General features: G+C 35.7%; 1 protein-coding gene across 4 annotated transcripts in view; it reads left to right on the top strand.

The window, feature by feature from the left end:
* The window catches only part of Adgrb3 (adhesion G protein-coupled receptor B3), a 729,857-nt gene that overhangs the window by 376,743 nt on the left and 332,079 nt on the right, over positions 1 to 21,035 (top strand). For all 4 annotated transcript variants that reach the window (XM_085679475.2, XM_085679474.2, XM_085679476.2 and 1 more), the window contains 2 exons: positions 9,719 to 9,868; positions 10,698 to 10,773. In XM_085679475.2, the coding sequence (XP_085535601.1) occupies positions 9,719 to 9,868; positions 10,698 to 10,773 (226 nt within the window). The remainder of the gene's footprint in view (positions 1 to 9,718; positions 9,869 to 10,697; positions 10,774 to 21,035) is intronic.

Below are 21,035 nucleotides of genomic sequence, written 5' to 3'. Positions count from 1 at the left end.
AATAATAAGCTCGCAGAAGGCCTTCAGTGGCAATTGGTGTCTCATGGAGGGATTTTTCTTCTCCGTGCATTTATTGGTCACAGGCTAAATTGCAACTCCATTGATTTTTAGAATATACTTCTTTTTATTCTAATTTAACTTTATGATATCTAAGCATTCATCTGCCAAATTTTATTTTTTATTTCATACACATATCAAATGGCCCTATAGTCTGTGGGATTTATAAATTTTTTAGCATCCCTGGTTTTTAAGGGGTTTTTTTGTGTGTGTGGTTAAAAGTGTTGTGAGCTTTTGTAGCTGACAGAAATTTTCCCCCAGCTCTGATTGTCTTCAGAGACAGGATTAGTTCAGGGGCTTTCTAGATGGTGACAGCAACTAAGATTTTCCATATGAAGAGTATTAACTTTAGATTGTAAATCATTTCTCATAATAATCATTTTTTTTCTGTAAATCCTATGCCAATAATACAAAGGCAGGAACTTTACTGTTGGTATTCACAGATACATTCCCTGATCCCATAACTGTACTTTGCATAGAATCTGTGCTCAGTTAGTGTTTGCTGAATACTGTTGTTATATCCCAGTCTTCATGTTGGAAAACATATTCCTACCTATATGTCAATTGTTAGTTATAACATGAAGATATCTAACTTATATTTTTATATAATATACAATAGTTTATTAATTAATAGTAATAAATAAATAAATATAAATTTCAATGTTCTCAATATTATGTCTCCAGACCTTGTCTTGTAAGTTCCCAGATCATGTTGAGCCTTTTACCCTACCTAAATCCTCTGTACTCCTAATACGTTATTACTATTAGTATTAACATAATAGCAATTATTACTATTGATACTATTATCATTGTTAGTTTTGGATGTCTGAAGAGTTCTTATCTTTCATGTTTCTCCTTTCTTTTTTTCTTTTTCTTTTTCTTTTCTCTGTATTGTTCCAACGCCTCCGGAACATAACTGGCCTTTGGTAGGCCCTGGGCCCACATGGGCAGTTCCTTCCTCCTTAGCTTAGACACATCTTAGACGATCCTGCTCAGAGTGGCTTTTCATGATCTACTATCTATTGTCCCCCTCATCAGTCCCTTCCTCATGGTGGCAGTTATCACAGTCTGAGATACTAAGAATTGTGTTTTCTTCCTTAGAGGTTGGATTTATTCTTTAATCTAGACTTCCTGCTTCCTGCTCAGTCACTAAATGCCAGTGGTAGAGCAGTTCTTCAAATGCTCCGGAGTTTAGTGGAGGTTTTGGGGGATGCATGTATTCACAAATGACTGTTTACCATTCTAACGATGATGTCTTTACTCCTCTTAAGTTAGAGTACTCCCCGTGGGAACAGTTCCTCAGGAAATGGGTGACTATGGGGAAGATGGCGATTACTGAGCGATAGCTTCGCAAAGGTCTTGGTTTATTTTCTTATACGGTATAATCAAACCGTTTATTTCAAAGTAATAAGAGAGAGTGTGAGAAAATATTAATGCTTCATTTTTCAAGCCTCCTAATATTTCATACTTGGTTAATTATAATTGAATGCCCCTTTTTCTGTAGAAGTTATGTTCAGAATTTCATGAGTTAGACAAAGAGTAGGACTTTAACCATAAGTGTGTTCTAAATTTGTCTTTACTACTTAGGTATACAGGCATAAACTTCCCATCTCTTATCTTCTTTTGTATTCCAGATAGGACTAAAATTCTGAATTATCTGTGTAGAGATAAATAGAAATTTGTAAGTGTATTTTCTGAAAGAACACAGACATACCTTTCTTGAAACTGAAAAGAAATTGGTGTAATCAGTGGGCATCTTCTCGACACTCATTGTTTGTAACACGGGAAGAGCACAGGGGTCAGAAAGGGTTTGCAGTGGCATGCAGTAAGCGACAATACTAAACAATTGTTTGTGTTCTAACTTATTAGAGAAAACAGTCATTTTATAAGACATACTCTCCACAACAATATGACTGGCATGGTATGGGTAAGCCATTTATTGTAAATGCCTAGGTAGTAAATATTTTAGGATTAGTGACCAACACCATCTCTGTTGCAACTACTCAGCTCTGCCGTTGTGCCTGAAAGTAATGAGTGGCCTTAAGGTAGTCAGAGGTGTTGCAAAGTTTCAATAAAACTTTATTTACAGCCATTGAAAATTTAAGTTCAAATAATTTTCACATTCCAAGAAGAATTTTTCTTCATCTTTTTCATTGTTTAAAAAAATGTGAAAAATATGCTTAGCTTGTTGATGATGCAAATACAGTCAAGGGGACACATTTTTTGCAAGCTATGATTTATCTATTTCTGGTCAAGACGCTTCTACTTGAACAAGACTCAAGTGTATGGCCTTGGATCGACCCTCATGCGTCAGCATTCTCAATGCTGAACAAATAAAAAGTGACGTGCCAAGGAGTTGAAGGAGATCCCCCACGTGCACTTATGCCTAGAAAAAACGAAAGTCAAAGCAAAGGACAGAGATGCATTCTACTGTCCAGATTCCTAGGCTTAAAAAATGAAAAACAGAATGTAAAGTTAATAATAGAAATAATTTAGAATAGTTTCTATTTTGATACAGGAAATGAATATGAAAAATAGCTAATTAATTAGCTTGAATACAGTATTTAGTATTTAAGACTGACAAACTGAAGAAGGAACTAATAAAAGTCCTACATTGTTATTTATTTTTAATGTCCCATCTAGTGTGTCTCCATTTGGCTTGCAGAGGTGTAGCTAGTATTCTCCATCCCGCTGGTCTCCCTGGACTGGTTTTTCTTTGCCTGCCTGTTCCCCAAGATACTTATGAAATAACCACTCTGAGGCTTATATTATTAGTTGCAATTGTTTGGTCAATGTCTTAGGCTTCTTACTGGCTAGCTCTGACTATAAATTAATGCATTTTTGTTAATCTGTGCATTGCCACAAAGTTGTGGTTTTCCAGCACAGCATGTTACTCCTTCGGCAGCTACATGGTGTCTCTTTGACTTTGCCTAGTCTCTCTCTCTCTCTCTCTCTCTCTCTCTCTCTCTCTCTCTCTCTCTCTCTGTGTGTGTGTGTGTGTGTGTGTGTGTGTGTGTGTGTTTGTGTGTGTCTCTCTCTCTGGTTTACCTGTCTTACTTTGTTCTGGTAAGCCATTGGTTAAAATAGCTTTATTCATCAACAAATAAAAGCAACTCATATACAGAAGGACATCCCACATCACAGAGGATCTTTAAATTGAGAACATGGAACCACAAGGAAATTTTCATCTAAATTTTATACAGTGTCCCTAGGACTCGGGAATCTTATACTTTTTTACTGGTGGAGGTGGCAATGGAAGTGATGAAGTTCACTGGTTCAAAGAATGTTCTGCCCTCTACTGCTGTTTTCATTGAGGTGGCAGCTGAGCATTATGCCCCAACCGTCTGTTTCTTTCTCTGTGGCCTTCAACATTCTAATTCCCACTTTTTGAGAAAGAAGACTATGCTGGTGGGGCACCAAAGTGGGTACAATTAAAGTTTTATCTATGGAAATAATCTGAATGATTCCTATAGACCACTGTGGCAGCATTTTAAAAGAGGATTTTTTCATGGAGATGTTAGAACTTAAAGACTGCTCAGGGAAAGGAAAGTACATATGCTACCTTTAATCCATTATTTTTCAGTGTATCTAGTTCTCATTTGATGGACATGCCAGTGTTTTGTTGCCTCGGGCTGAATCTGTCCTTTGTTCTTAGTGTAAAGCAGAACAATGAAGCAGAGTACATTTGTTGTTAATATGCTAGACAGAATCACACTGCACCAGGCAACACAAGTTTGAGTAGACAAACTGGGGTTTGAATCCCCATGATACCGCTTATAACCTTGGCATATGAGCTTAAACAGAGTCTGATTTTTTCTCCTTTGCAAAAAAAAAAGGAAGGCCCTGATAATCACAGTGAAGGTACTGACAATGAAGGTACTGATAATGCCTCCTGAGTCAATTTGAATGTTAAATGAGATATCACATCTAAGGTTTCTGGATAAGTGGTGTGTTAAAAGGAATGTCTTGTCCAGAAGAGAACTTTGACAAATTCTCAATGAATGAATTAAGGATCGAATGGAAGGTGCCACTCTCCTAATAACTGCCCATTAGGTGTCAGGAAAAGAGCTGTCCTTCTTCCCTTCCTAGAGTCTCACTGTTTTACTAAGGATTCAGTATTGCTATAAAAATACAAACCATGACATTTTCTACTGCTAAGTCCTCAAATCTTGCTCGGAAGGCCATCTCCGTGGGTCTCCCCTCTGCGAATACTCTAACAAACCCCAAAGGTATATCCTAGCATGTCCAGACAAAGCCCTGTTTCCCCCTGCCTGTGTACTCTCCTTAGAGTAACTTGGCAGATGAGTCCTTCAGAATCCTGAGCATTGTTTCCACGGCAATTCCATTTTGATAACTGGGTGATTTTCTAATATTGGTGTACGAAAACACAGCTTGAAGGATCGTGAAAAATGAGGCAAACTTCAAATATGTCTGAGACGCAACACAAAGACACAATGGAGAAGACAGTTTAAAAAAAATAGCTTTTAACCCAGGTGGTGTTGGCTCATGCCTTAAATCCCAGGCAGAGGCAAAAGGATCTCTGTGAGTTTGAGGCAAGCCTGGTCTACAAGAGCTAGTTCCAGGACAGGCTCTAAAACTACAGCGAAACCTTGTCTCCAAAGACCAAAAAGAAAAAGAAAAATAAAAAAATAGGTAGCCTTTAAACAACATCTGTACCTCCTTAAACATTTGGTCGTGGCTACAAAGTTCCCTAGCCTGGATGTTTCCTATTGCACTGAGTACTCTAGAATGAGACTCACTATACTGAGCACTTAGGATCATGTTTGAAGTAGAGCTTTTGATGGGCTGTTTGCTGGCTGGGGTCTTAGCTGTCTTGGAAACCTTACGCTTGTCATTCACAATATTTAGTCTCTTTGTTGAAGCAGAGTGTTTTTAACCTGGATGATTTTCTAAACTCCCCAAAAGCAAAGAGGCAAAGTTCATTCCTTCTGGCAAAGTCAATCAGAAAAGAAGACTTTCTGAAAGAATGTAAGAAAATGAAAATGAAGAGAGAGATGTTATAGGCAAAATAAACAAGATAGAGTTCATAAGAGTCCTGATCACATTCCTGGATGCTGCACTTCAGCACTAGAGCTGGAGCAATGCTTGTTTTCCCTGCAGTTCCTGCCTGCAGGTGTATGAAGGCACTTAACAGAAAACACTCAGGAAAAAGTCCCTTGCTGGAGGCCACTTAAAAAATACAAAAATAATGTTGTAGCCAAAGTTAAATACTTCATTACGATACATAACCAACCATGTAGTAGCTTTCTTAAACTTAATTATGTGAAAATTGGCTCCCATAGTGACAGCCAACATGTCCATAGAAGCTCCTGTGATCTGGTGTAGCTCCTATGCAGTCATCTCCTAACCCAGCAAGCTAGTTAGCATTAGACATATGCTACAAGAGTTGCTATTAGGGGACAGAGTTTGTAAAACAAATGTGGAATTTGTCTTATTGATACTTGTCATTGCTTTTTTTTTTTTTCTTGTGACACTGTATCATGTTTCTCAGGTTAGTCTCTTACTTGCTATGTAGTTCAGGAAGACCCTGAATTCTGACCCTACTCTTTCCACCTACCTTCTTCTGGAATGAAAAGAGAGTGTCCCTACTCCCAGCTTATGAGTTATGGGGGATTATTCCAAGCATTTTGCATATGCTATGCAGACACTGAAAATTACCTTCCAAACTGGAATTTTTGAGATAGATAGTAGCTTCTATCAATGCTTACCCCAAACTATAAATAGATCTATGAAACTAAGAAACAATCAGAACCCGAGTCAAGGGCAAAATGGGTTCGAAGGGTAAAACAGGCTGGTAGATGGCTGTGTTCTTTATTGGTCTTAGTTTATCTATTTTGCTCAACCATACAACCTTTACCCATAAACTTTTTCTCTCTTTCTCTCAATTGTTTCCTTTCCTCAGGCCTTCCCTTTCTGTCTAATACATTATACATTATATTTACTAATTCCACTTTGTACATGGAACACACTCACTACAATGGTGAACGACACAGAGTCTTCGTTCTCTTTCACTTCTACAAGGGCAAAGGGTAGAACTTTGTAATCTCCCAGATGAGTAAGTCTTGCTTTGAGGAAGCAAAAGGATCATGAGAGAAGAGATCTTGTATACTTTTAGAATCATCTACAAAACCTCCTTTGTGTTTCTGATGAGCAAACTTCTTAAAAGAAAGATAATGAGCAACGAGAATGAGAAGAAGCTGTCTCATTGGGGCAGGGGTACTGGGGAGCCTTGGAGGGAGCAAATGGAGGTGGAGACGATCATGATATTGTAAACATATATAAAAATCTGCAGAGAATAAATTGAATACTGTTTTTAAAAGTTAGAAATGGGGAAAAACCTTTACACTCAACCTGGAACTTTTTAGAGTTTGGCCAACAAAGGCATGATATTAAACTCAGTCTGGTGGCATTACTCCATACTTTGCCATAACGGGTCACCCATTCTACTTCATAAGAAATCAAATCTAGTTTTATGGTGACAGCACAGTTCTCTGAAATCGGGGCAGTTCCCAGAGCATGGAAGATCTCTATTTATTCAGAGACACCGTATCCTTCCATGTTCCACCTAAGCTCCATAAGCTTTAAAGCTATTATTGAGGAAAACCTTTCTAACTTTTAGGTGCTTATGATGACTAAATTTATCCAGCAATGACTATAGAAACACAGCATCTAGTATGCATGTGTACTCTGTTTCTGTCTCGTCAGCAAAACCCATAGAATTCACCAACTGGTAGTTTAAGGAATTACTTTTTGGATCTTACCTGCTCGGTAGTCATCCAACATATTCTTCCCATTTGCTCAAAGACCAACTGGTTCCAAATTTATATAAAGGGTTTGAGCAGTTAAACTCAGCAGAAAACGGAAGGGTTTGGAGAGTAGATTGATCCAAATGTCATACACAGGAACTTAAAAGGAAGATAAAGACACCTTTGAGTTATTTTTGCTGTGTAGAAGGACATTTTCTTATTAACCATTCAGGACTCAGGAAGAACTAGAATGTCAGCGTAAAACACCCAATCTGGGGGGGGGAGGGGAGTTTGGGAAAAATATGTATAAATGAAAATACTTTATTGGTTTTTCAAACATGTTAATTTTAAACATTGATAATTCAGAAACTAAAAACGGAACCGCATAACCTATTTAAATATCATCTTGTACAATGGTTTTATTAACCTTTTCATTATATTTCGAAAAAGTTAAGTGTGGCAAAATGTTGCTCTTGATAATTAGTTCAGTTTGACCTATACATATATTAAAACAAGATTTGTTGTTTAGATAAAATAGCTTAACTTTATATTATACAAATATATACACATGTTTGTAAACTGAATGCCTAAGTGTAATGAATCCTTCGATTTTTGTTTCTGCACTCTTCATACAGAAGACTTTGAAATTTAGACTTGGGCACGAATTAGTGACTTTGACCTCTTTTTATATTTTTTTGTTCTATAGTATATTAGTAAGTACAATCTATTCTATATCGTCATAATTTAGCCACTAGAATACCTCATATAAAAGACTGCGTTGTGTAGGACAAAATACATGCCTATATCACTAAATAAACTTACCGTTCACAAACATGGTATTAATCTAACATTTACTCAGGGTAATATGATGTCTAGTCCAAACAAAAAGCCTCCATGAAACATTACTTGGTGTTTATTTTTAGTTTTCTGCCAGTGTTCATAGAAATAAAGAAATGATTAGATTTCAGGACCCAGACATTTACTTCATGTTTAGTTTCCTTAATAATAGAAAATATGGGAAAGTTAGCATTCATATTTTCTCATAGGCTTTTGGATCATGCTAGTGAAATACATAGTCTCTAAACTTCAAGGCAACTGAAGTTAGGGTCAAAGACTTTTAATGTAATTTTGAACATAATAATTCAAGAACCAAGGACAAATATTTTCCAGCATGTTGACTGTTTTTCTATACACAGCTGAAGTTTTGTGTCCTTGAACACATTTGAATGGGGTTATTTGTGGAAAGTAAAAGCATCTTGGCTTTAAAAATTAAAAAAGAAACTAAAATAATTACACTCGTTATTCAAAAAAAATGGCATTTAACATCCATAACTAATTTATGTCTTATCCAGTACCTTTTTTTCCTTCAACATTTAGTTAGCAAATCCTTTTTAAGCTTAATATGTCAAATTGCAGGCCAAATGAAATTTCATCCTGTGCTGATAATGGATGTGTATAATAGCCACAAAGAGCTTTCATAAAGTATAATTTCACTGTGCACTGCCATAATACATAACCAATTTAATTTGAAACCAAGCCAGGGGTGCAGTAATATATTTATGCAACTAATATTGTTAAAATCTTAATTTCATCCTCTCTTGTTTTAAATTACAAGTTCCTCTAGAATAAAATCCACTTAGGAAGCGCCTAATGGTTTTTACTTTAGCTGTTCAGTTGTGCTAGCTTTTATACTTTCCCCATCATCTTTCCACTTACATTTTCCATGGGACACTTGAAGCATTAATGTAGAACATGTGTGGGCCTGTGTAAAATTTGCAAATTATATTTCTTAATTGTAAAATGTATATACTATATAAGTGCTTAAGTATTTGTCATCTTAAACCTTATTACATACATTATTTTAAATATAGGTCCATGTACTGTAAATTTGAATGCTACTATTACATAAAATAAATACACTTAGATTTCCAAAAACCTGTCTCCTATGTTTCAATCAACATGTATTAAAATATGTATTTCTAGGGGTTGAAGATAACTCAGTAGTTAAGATCACTGACTGCTCTTCCACTGCTAATTCCACCTGGGTTCAATTGTCAACACACACATGATGATTGACAGACACCCATAACTATAGCCCTCTCCAGGCTTCTGCATGCACTGCACACACATGGCATGCAAACATACATGCAGGAAAACACCCATACAAATAAAATAAAAGTAAATAAATCAAAATTATTTTTAAACTTGTATTTATAGTAGTAAAAACACAATTCCCAATATGAATATATATTCATATATTTATGTAAATTTCTTGCAATTTTAGGGTAAAAGTCTTAAGGTTATAGTGTGACTGATGTATCTTATATTTCTGTGTTTAAAGTTGCCTTTGTAGTTATGGTATCATTGTTGGTACCGTGGTGCATCACTTGGATTGTAGCAATTTTTTTCTCAGTAATATACATGCTTTATTGTCCATGTCTTCACGGGATCCACCTAAATCATAACCAACTCATTCTGACAATTACATAAAGAAGACAGGTTCTGAAGCCAAGCTAATTTAAATACGTCAGCCTACCAGATAGGTATGCTGACCTTTGTATTAGAAAGTGCATTGTGGGCTTCGAAGAGTTGCTGTAGGGAGCAGGTGTGAACAAGCAGTGTTACTATGGCTGTTGTCGTCTCAGGACACTCACAGCACCATTGACCATCATTGTCTGATTCCAAATCAAAACCAAAGAAACCTAGTGGTAAATGAAAGGATTCCCACCCTGAACGTACTATGCTCTCTAACAAATGTGTGTGTTTTCATGCTCTGCTAAGGGCATTTTACCTCAAAACTCAAATCTGAGTATACTCAGAATTTATTTGATGAATGTGATTTCAGTGAGATGAAGAGTAAGATTTGTTGACAGTATTCTTTCTATTCCAATTAGTGGCTAGTATTCAGAAGCTCCCTGCAGCCTCTGTTCTAACAGACATCAACTTCCCGATGAAGGGTCGGAAAGGGATGGTGGACTGGGCAAGAAATTCCGAAGATCGAGTCGTTATCCCTAAAAGCATTTTTACTCCTGTGTCATCAAAAGGTAATTGTGAGAACTAATATAAGCTGAGCACCAAACATTTCTGACCAGGTCACTAAGGAAATCATATATATCTTCACATATCACATAATATTGAATCCTTTATAAGCGTGTTTGTAAACTAATTTTATAGATGTAAGCACTTGGCCTTGGCCTTTAAATCAACAGATTTACTTACAGAAAGGATTTACTAAAGTGGGGAAAATAGAACCACAAACTTTTGACCTGAGTTTGGTGTGCTCTTATTTCTCTACGAATAGTTTCAGCCCAAAATAAAGCGCTTTAACTTTAGATGTGGAAATGTGATTGCATTTTCTATTCAAAGTCACTTCTTGTTGTTTGTTTATGTCTCAACTTCAAGTGCACTTTTATTTGCAGTTACTGTTTTGGCGAAAGTAACACGTGTAAGGAAGGACTAACTTCTATTAATGTCTCAAGTGCTTTCTAATATTAGCTTCAAAAGAGGCACTGTGGTCTTAAGTCTCACTTTGGTGATTCTGAACATAATCTTAATGTATGACTATTTCCCCTGATGTCACTGAGAATTGAAAACCTTTTAATGGACTGGAAGAAGGTTCTAATCTTGGTGTTGTCAGAAAAAAGATGGATACTGATTCAAAACCATCACAAACACTGTTGTCTATAACTACATGGGCAAGGTGATGGGGCTAACTTACTGTAGGCATGACTAAGACTGAATGACTTTACGCTCCCTGTCTTTATTTTTGCCCGTGAACAAGTATTGAAATGAGCTAGTGATTAATATATCAAAGCTTATATGGTTGTGTTTTTCTGTGGTTTCACTAATAGTTTTTCACTTTATTCTTTCTAGAATTGGATGAGTCATCTGTATTTGTTCTTGGAGCAGTCCTATATAAAAACTTAGACCTCATTTTACCCACTTTGAGGTAAGCTACAAAGGAATGAGCTGTTGTAATCTTTGTAATTTGTTTTAAATGTGATTATAGTTCATTCTCTGAAATAGTCAAGATAGCTTTACTAATACAAAGGGCTTCTCAAAGGAAACAGAAAAGAGCACTTTAATGAATAGGTTATTAGCATATTATGTATTTCAAAACAACTACCAAGACAATTTTGGTATCTGATTAAAGCCCCATTACTCTTTTGTAACTAATCATGACTTGCCTGAAAATTAGAAAGTAAAGAATAAAAAATAAAGCCTCACTACCCTCTAATAGAATGGGTCATTGTAAAATTCATGTCTTCTCCTTTTCTTTATACTTAATGATGCTTTTCTCTGCATTATAGGAAATTAGAGAAACTTGGTCTTGTTCTTCATTTGCACAAGATCTCAGTTTGCTTCAAAATAAAATTTCAATTACAGCTACATTCTCAATCAGAAACTATTTTTGGAAGAAATCCATCTATTTTTTCTCTCTTAGATATTAAAAACAGTTCAATTAATAATTCCACCAACATTCATCCCTGTGTTCTAGTGTCTTACCCACTTTATTAAATTGTACAGAGAATATCATTTGCATCTATTTGCATAGTGATCTTATTACTCAGGGTGACTTACTTCCTGACAGCACCTCATGCTCAAGGATGGAGACCAAGTTTTATTTTGGTTAACACAGCCATACTTACTTTGAGTTCTCCCCGCATACCCTCATAAATAAAGCCTTATGTTTTTTTGGGAGGCTAACATATGAATAATGTGTGCAGTTTTATCAGAGGCATAGCAAACAGTCTAATAAATATAAACAATTAGAGTTTAAGCCAGCCCAAAATGGCCTCCTAACATGATAGCAGACACAGGTTATTATTCTTTGCAGACATTCTCTCTGCTCATTACTAATGCAGGTACTGGGCCATGTTTGATGTGTAATCTCTCCCAACCACAGAGACCCCTCTCTGGATTGAATTTGGACTTGCTCATTTGGGTAGATCTGAGTTGGGTTGTACTCTGTTAAAAAAAAATATTTTGAAACTAGTAAGTTTTTTCTAAGCCTTTCAACTGGCTTTGTATGTATAGCTACAGCTTTAAAAAAAACAAAACAAAACAAAAAATGCCTGTAAAAGTCAAAAAAAAAACCCCAATGTTTCCCAGGGTTTAAAGTGCCCAGAAAAAGGTAGATTCTTATTTCCAAAGAGAGCTCATTTTATCACATTTATCACTGAAGAATTCTCATCTAGACACTACCAGGTAACTAGTTTTTAAAAGCCTGAGCATTTTAAAAAGCTTCCAAAGCTTCTCTAGTTGCTCAGTAATTTACTTCATCTGTCTTCGGCTCAACTTTAAATAGAAACCCTTCATGGATGATGCTTGTACTCCTTGCTGCTGAGATCTACAGGGAATACAAAATAAATATCCAACATAAGAGACTAGAGGGATTAATTCCTTGATTGTTACGATCATTTCCTTCCTAAAAGGGCCAACAGAGTTGCACGGTTAATCCTGTTCTTAATAATATAATTAAATATTATCTCATGTACAATGAGGAAGACACATTGTTCCATTTCAGAAATCAATTTAGTCAAGAAAATTGGAAATTTGTCTAGGGATATGCCATTTTTGCAAAAGAAAAAAAATTGTGGTTCAACTTTTTTTTAAGTTGTGGCAAAGACAGTTGAATCTTATGATGTAGAAATGGAGTTCATGGTAAGTTGTTAAGTGAACGGAGCAGAGATTCATCTGGAAGGCTGGCTGTCCTAACCCACTTGTGATCCAGATGGATTCAGCTAGGCCCTGGGGCAAGTTACTGTGCTTTTATATGTAAAATATGGGAGTTGATTTTCAATTCTTTTCAACTTCAAACATTCTTTATTATTGTAGAAGGTAACTGTTTTTTTCTATAGACTGAGGACCTTAGTTACCTTTGTGTAAGAGTTTGAAGTAAATGACAAGTGCAAAGTCACAGGCGGATAAAGAGATAATGTGTTTTTCTGCACAACTGATTGGCTGTAGATTATAATTAAGACTGCTTATTTAAAAATGACTGGAAGAAAAGATTTGGAATGTTCTCTTCACAAAGTATTCGTGTTTTTAAATGATCAATATATGAATTATTCTGTTAGAACATTACACTTGTAAACAATATCGAAACATCTCCTGTTCCTCATGAATCCATACAGTTATGTCGAGTGTTTAGATGCTAAGCATTACTTGTAGTTATCAGTAAGTGACCGTAGGAGACACTTATATGTCAATCATCATTATCCAGAGATGAAGTTCGTAGCAATCTTGGGATGAGACATCTGCTTAAGTGTTCTTTGAATGGAAAAATCCTAGTGTTTGGTTTTCATTTTTAGTTACTTAATGTCAGAAATATATCCACTAAGCACTCACAGTGCTGTTTTTTCACGTTTGAAAATTTTTTCACATATGTAAAATGAATTGTTATGGTCTCAGAATTTTGTAATTTGGTATAATTGTTTTCTAACAAAACTACTAATTATGAAAGATGGCTATTTATAATGTTTCAAATAAACATCATTAAGAATGTTTCCTGCATATTAGAGCATAGATTAAATTTGTATGCTCTTTTTAAATTTATATAGGTTTTTTCCCTCTTGCCTTAATGTGCACACCACTCTTCTTCTGTCTATGATTTTTGTTTTGCTACTGGACTGTCTGCCTCTTTAAAATTGAGAAATTTCACAGCTAGTGAGATGGCTCAGCCTGGAAGCAGTCCTGATGACCTGAGTTTGAACTGTGACGGGAAGAAGAGGAGTGATACCTGAAAGCTATCCTTAGACCTCTACATAGATGCTGTGGCATGTTCTCTCTCTCTCTCTCTCTCTCTCTCTCTCTCTCTCTCTCTCTCTCCACACACACACACACACACACACGCACACACGCACACATGCACACACGCACACATGCACACATGCATACACACACACGTACCCAAACACGTACACACAATGAATAAAACCTTTTTTTCACAACTAAAATTTAAAATTGAGACAGCTTGAATGGTTCCTTCAAGTAAAAGTAAGCTCCAATTGAGTCTATATGATATAGGTGCTGGTTTTTGCACCCTACTCTCATCCTTTTTTAAGACAATTTCTTTTTGTTCTATTTATTTATTTATTAATTAAAAATTTCCACCTCCTCCCCACCCCCTTTTTCCTCCCCCTCCCCACCTCCCTTCCCTCTCTAGTCCTAAGAGCAGTCAGGGTTCCCTGCCCTGTGGGAAATCCAAGGTCCTCCCCCCCCCACATCCAGGTCTATAAAGGTGAGCATCCAAACAAACCAGGCTCCCACAAAGTCAGTCCATGCAGTAGAATCAAAACCCAGCGCCATTGTCTTTGGCTTCTCAGTCAGCCTTCATTGCCAGCCACATTCAGAGTGTCCATTTTGACCACATGCTCTATCATTCCCAGTCTAGCTGGCCTTTTTGAGCTCCCATTAAATCAGTCCCACCATCTCAGTGGATGGATGCACCCCTCGTGATCCTGACTTCCTTGCTCATGTTCTCCCTCCTTCTGCTCCAGAGGAAATAAACTCTTAAGACAATTTCTTATAGCTAAAAGTTGTTAGACAACCCATGTAGGTGTAGTGGTTCAGTACTATAATTCTATCTTACAACAGACATTGAGAGTTTGAAGACACTCTAGGCCACATGGCACAACTCTGAGTCACAAAATACACGTTTCTTTTCTCTTGTGTGTCCCAGGAGAGGACTATAGGTGGGCAATCTTAGGTTGCCCTGCCGGTAACAGTCTGGATTGGCATGACCAAGGCCTAGATTTTCCATTTCTTGACCCCCTTCTGGGAGGCTAGAAGGTTAAGTCTGTCAACCTAGACCACAGGGTCCACTGAGGGAGCTGATAAGCTGTGAAAAGACCCCTACTCACATCCAAAATTTCCTGTCTTCGGCCTGGCTAGCTCAGAAACTGCTGTAGAAAGTTTATATCATGCTCTTACATTTTTAGAGGCCAAGTTGGCAATGCCAAGAAACTAAGAAATGTTATTTTTTTTGATGTTGCCATTCTACTTCTAAAAATTTATCTTAAGAAAATTATGTCTAAGAAAAAGAATAGTCTATCCAAGGATACATCAAGCCACGAATTCTACAAAGACTTGTAAACAATCATTTAATTTATCAGGCTCCAAGTTTTTTGAGGAAACCATGACTCCTGAGTATGTGAAGAATGGTAAGACATAGGGAAATGAAATCATGTATTTAATGCATTTTAATGTTTATATTAACATGTGAAATAACAAAAGGAGTCTAACTAGAGTTTTATTAAATTCCATTTCATTGAATTTATTAATGTGATTTTATTACAATTTTATTAGATTGCATTGCAGTATTAAAATGCTAGGGAAGGGCTGGTGCCTGTCTCAGCAGTTAAGATCACGTGATACTCTTCTCACGTCTGGAGACTGATTCCTGCACCCAAGCCTGGTGACTCATAACTATCGATAACTCAAGATCCGGGACTCTGCTGCCTTCTTTCAGTCTCTGAAAGCTCTGCACTTACATGCACAAACCCACATGCAGACACACACATACAAACGTCATTTAAAAAAATATTTAAATAGTAAAATCAAGTGTTAAAATTTGCTGCATGAAATAAATAAAATGCCAGAGACAAAATGTGGAAGAATAAAGAGCTACAATGTTTTTCAGAAATCATATACAATTATCTTTGAGAAAAGAAATTAAACATAAATGGGAAAGAATCTGGAGAGATGGCTCAGAGGTTAAAAGCAATGATTGCTCTTCCAGAGGACCTGAGTTCAATTACCAACAACCACATGGTGGCTCACAACCATCTATAATGAGATCTGGTGCCCTCTTCTGGCAGGTGGGCATACATGCTAGCAGCACATTGTATGCTTCAGAAACAAACGGGAAGAGAAAATTATCAAAATATTACTAGAAATAATAGAAGCAAAGATGATCACTTTTACTCCCAAGCATTCAGAAAAGAGCTTGAACTGTCAGCTTTTTTTAGGAATTAAAGCGCCACAGTTTTCAGTCCTAAACTATGAACCATCGTTCTTTATTCTCAGTGTGCAAAGAAATGTTTTCATTTTATGAGATTTTTAATCTTTCTTTGTTCCGTCATAGAAACATGTGATCTTAAAATTATGGTTGGTACCAAATTGACATGACTAGTTGTGGAAAATAATGTGGAAAATAACGTAAAATGCATAAAAGTCTCAGCTTCATTTAGCCCTGCCTGTTAAAACATAACATACATCCTGGATCATTAGCATTTTTGAAAATCTAAATTCTGTATCTGTTAGAAAACCAAACTTGAAATCAAACCTATCACCTCACCCACTCCACCAAGACTACAATTTCCACAACTGAGTTTCTAATTTGTAACTTCTAAGCAAGCCACCTATCATCTGATTTTAACTTAATTTATGTTTGTAGAGTCATTTATTTTGCCATATTGTATGTGCATGGGTGTTTGGCATGCATGCATGGTTGTGCACTATGTGCGTGCGTGTTGCTTGCAGAGGTTAGAATGGGACTTTTAATACACTGGGACTGGAGTTACAAATGGTTGTGAGCTACCACCTGGGTGCTTGAATTGAACCTTCTGGTAATCCATCTCTCCAGCTCCTGATAGGTTTTTTGTTGTTGTTGTTGTTGTTGTTTTGGTTTGTTTTGATTTGTTTTGGTTTCGTTTGGTTTGGCTTTTTGGTTTTTTATGACAGGGTTCCTGTGTGCATGTGTGTAATAGCCCTAGCTGTCCTGGAACTAGCTCTTGTAGACCAGGCTGGCCTCAAACTCACAGAGATCTGCCTACCTCTGCCTCCCCAGTACTGAGATTAAAGGTGTGTGTCACCACTGCCTGGCTTCCCTGATTGTAATTTTAAAAGCAAATACATTTTTCTTATCCTGATGAAGTCCTGTATGAAAACCAGTATGACAAGTTTTCTATTGTGTTTTAGTTTGTCCAAATTGGGGGCCTTATTTAAAGTCATTATAAAAGTCTTCAATTTTAAATAGACATTAATAATAAGTGTAAAAATTAATAATGATTACAAATTTTGATAATTGTCAGTAAACAGCTAATGTTTTTTCATATCATCTTGGGCTATACTTTGCCTGTGTCATCTATTTTGAGTTCCCTTCACTTGCTTTTCTATTACACTACATTAATTTTTGTGGTGAAAAACCATACCATGAAAGTTTCCATCATAAATATTTTAAGTATCTGACACTGAAGTTAACTATGTCCATCTGTGGTATAGCAGGGCTCTAGGTTTTCTTGAAAAACTGAGGAGCTGCTCTTTCAATCTACTTCGATTTTATGGAAGAGTATAAGGATTGGAGTTAGATTTTTTTTAAATGTTCCAACAATTCTCCAGTGCAACCATCTGACCTTGAGATTTCACAGCTGATAATATTTAAAAATTGTAATTTCTAATTAAATCTTCTTACTAATTTCATATTTTATGTAATGTATTTTATATGTACATTGTACACATATGTATACATATGAATAAATGTACATATATAATATATTATTCTACTTATTTGTACATATATGTATATATTTCATTGTACTTATATAGATATATAACCAAAGATTTTGCTGATAGTAATTTCTTCATGATTTAGTCTTTGAAGACTACACATATCTAAGAATTCACCTATTTTGTACAGGATATATTATTTGTTGGCAAATTAATGGCTCATAGAAATTGGGATCTTCATTTCTTCTGCGGCCAGATAAAATATTTCCTCCTTCATTTCTGAATTTTATTATTAGAGACCATTTTTAATAAAATATATCCAGTTAAGAGATTGTAAGTTATGTTGATATTATAAAATACACCTCTTAGTTTTGTTGATTGTTTTATGTTTTCAGTTTTAGTTCCTATTTTGACATTTCAAAAAAATTCCTCCAGGTATAAATTTGTGTGTTTTTTTTTTAACTTGGTGTCTTCCTTCTTTTATGTTTACCATTCTAAATTTACCTCTTAATATTGTTCTTACTACATCTCATAAATGTGGTTTATGCTTTACTTTTAGGTACCTTAAAGAATTTCCGAGTATCTCTTGTGATTTATTCCTTAACTCACTAGTAATTTGAGCGTGCATTAATTTCTTACATATTTGCAGTCTTGTTTTGCAATTGATTTTCAGTTTCATGTTGGTATAATTTCAATCGTTTTCATTTTATTATGATCAGCTATGTAATCTCATGGAGAATGCTCATAGAGCATTCAGAATAATCTGTAATTTTCTGAAGTTGCATTGAGTGTTCCATGCCTGCGAGGAACAACTGGTCTTCAGTATTGATCATTTAATATTTCTCCTTTTTATCTTTCTTTGGCCATTATTGAATTGGGGTGTGATAGTTCAGATTAGCGAGTCACTGTCTACTTCTCCCTTTAATTCTCTCAACATTTGCATTGTGTCTTTGCATCCTCTACTTCTAGGAGCATTTGTATTCATAGTTACAACCTCTTACTGGTGAATCAACTATTTTGTCTCTGTTTAATGTTTTTCTCGCTCCTTTGTTAGTTTTCAACTAACATAGTAATGTAAGCATCTACTTGTTCTGGAATTAATATAGCCAAGACTGCTTTCTTTTGGCACCATTTGGAATGTTTTTCCATCCTTTTATTTTCAGCATGTGCATAGAATATTGAAAATGTCTTTTATGTACATCTGCACTAAGGATTAATCACACTTTTGCTGTCTGTAGGAATAAGTTGACTCTCCTTTGAGGGAATACCAGTGAAAATCTCAAGGACAGGAAAGAACTTTATTACTTTAGTCATGCAATCCATTTGGCTGTAAGATATGCTTTCTTAGCAATGTATACCACTGTGCAACTAGCCAGGAAGCATTAGGAGATCACAAAGCCTGACGTGGCACATCAGGAGCCAGCTATTCACTTATGCAAATTATAATAAATTGATGAAATAAATTAAAGCCAACTTTGCACGATGTATACATTTTTAAAAGGGAGACACTGCATACTGTAATATGCCTATTTTTTTCTTTACTAGGCATCTTACTATGATATTGACATTACAGTCTAAATAAACTTAGTACAAAGATTGTTTTCTTTTGAATGTGCTATTTACAAAAAAATCCAAAAATGTTTTGAGCATAAACATCTGCCAGATTAATGAAAACAAAAATATATAAATGTTAGTAGTAATTCTTGCCCTCCCTGGACTTCTGGAGGAAAACATGTAGGTCTCCTGGATGATATAATCAACCTTGTGCATATCCCTGTGTGATGTGCAGAGCAAACAGAAAGTCACACATATGAGACAGGTATTGCCCATAAGCATAGCTTGACACACACACAATTTTTCAAATAAATTCAAATGCGCTATGATGCCCACACTTTATCAAAGCTGTAACACAGACACCCTTTCCTAGGACCCTTCAGGAGATCATTCCCCGAGTTACTGAGAAACCTGATTCAGCTGATGCTCTGTACAAAGTTCATCATGGCTTTATTTGCCATGGATCATCATCCGCATTTTCAAACACAAAGAGAATTCAGGAGTATCTTGCCAAAAATATCAAACTCCTACGTTAAATACCCATTTTCAGTAGCTTAGTCACTTACATAGATTGCAAATGATTCAAATACATCCCATATATATATATATATATATATATATATATATATATATATATATCCTAACATAAATGTAAAGATCGTTGTGCTTTGTGTTCTATCAGTAGCGGGAAGACTTATTCTAAGCAGAACAAGAGTAAAGGAATTTGATGGATCCATTCATATTTTATTTCCAAGAAACTAGATAAGAGCTCACACGGCTTCAGGCTAACCTAATGACGAACTTGCATTTGTAGGCTCAGGCTTGAGAACCACTCCCACGTGGATCATGAATCATGCAGCGTTGTTCTCTGGCAGTGAAACACATGGTCCTCCAGAATCCGTTCTAAGGTGTTCACTCACCTGATGCTCTTCCAGATTTCATTTCCCATTAATTCTCACCAGAACCCATGGCAGCTTCTACCCAAAAAAAGAAAAAAAAACAAAAACAAAAACAAAAACACAATTGGCATAGGGAAGTCTTGAAGTTTTATCACTTGGTTTTATAGCCTTTCAGATGCAGTTTGCCTTTAATCAATATGTTCAATGAAACGGAGTAATTAACCAGCTCTCTCTGTTCGCAATCACTTTTCCCTATAGGAAAATAAAATATACTAATAGTATGGTTTTGCTTTTGTTTTCTTTTTTTTCCCATACTACTTTCTACCACACTGGATGCCTTCTTGGGTGTTTAAGAATTTTTCAGAATTCATTATGTGCAGTACTAAATGTATGATAAAAGGGTTAAAATAGTATCCTCTATAGTCTATGCTCCTTATCCCTTTATTATAGAACAGTCTAGCATTCACTGGTGGTGAAAATGTGCATCAAATAGCATAAATAGAAAAGTTACTTCCAAAGAGAAGGATCTGATGTTGCTTGACTTTATCACATTTGAGAACTCCAACAATGCAGCCACTACAGAAAACAGAGAGACTCATACATTTAAAACATAAACAAGCAGTACCGAGGGACTTGCCCAAGACATTAAAATATATATCCACACAAAGGATACATCACAATTATTCCTAATAGCCACCCATGAATACCTATAAATGTTAAATTACCTAAGTGATTCAAAGTTAGCTTATTGAATTGTTGAATCGATAAATTATAGTATAGCTGACTTGTGATCTGAATTTCAAAAATGTACTGTGAATTGAGTCAAACACAAAAGTTTCTGTGCTATAATACCAGAAAAGGGAGATTTACTGAGTAGCACATCTGTGCTTATCTTAGACCATGGAAAAGTGGGATCGTCTGCAAAGGTGTCAAGGACATGGGTTAGCATCAGGAAGAGATGATCTAGTTTCATAGATGGTACTCCTTACATGGTAGGATGCAGAAGCATTAAAATCTATAGTTGGGATTGGTGGGGTTTAAATGCTACCTTGACAAACAATTTTTTTTTAAAAAATGAACTCATGTGTAATACTTACATAAATTCTCTAAAATAGAATTTGCCTACTGGAAGAACGAATGATTTATTTCAGACCATCAATAAAGCATGAATAGATATATTTCTTCAAAATGTGAGAAACTACAGTCAAATTTTTAATCTTATGAATAGTAGATGCTTTATAACATTTATATGTTTTATATAAAATATCTATATAATTTTCTCTTTTAGGTATTATTGCTGTTATTT

This window comes from Myodes glareolus, chromosome 18 (genome assembly GCF_982192425.1).
Source record: "Myodes glareolus chromosome 18, mMyoGla1.1, whole genome shotgun sequence".
Classification (NCBI taxonomy): Eukaryota; Metazoa; Chordata; class Mammalia; order Rodentia; family Cricetidae; genus Myodes; species Myodes glareolus.
The sequence above is the reverse complement of the archived record's forward strand: the minus strand, read 5'-3'. Positions and strand labels throughout refer to the sequence as shown.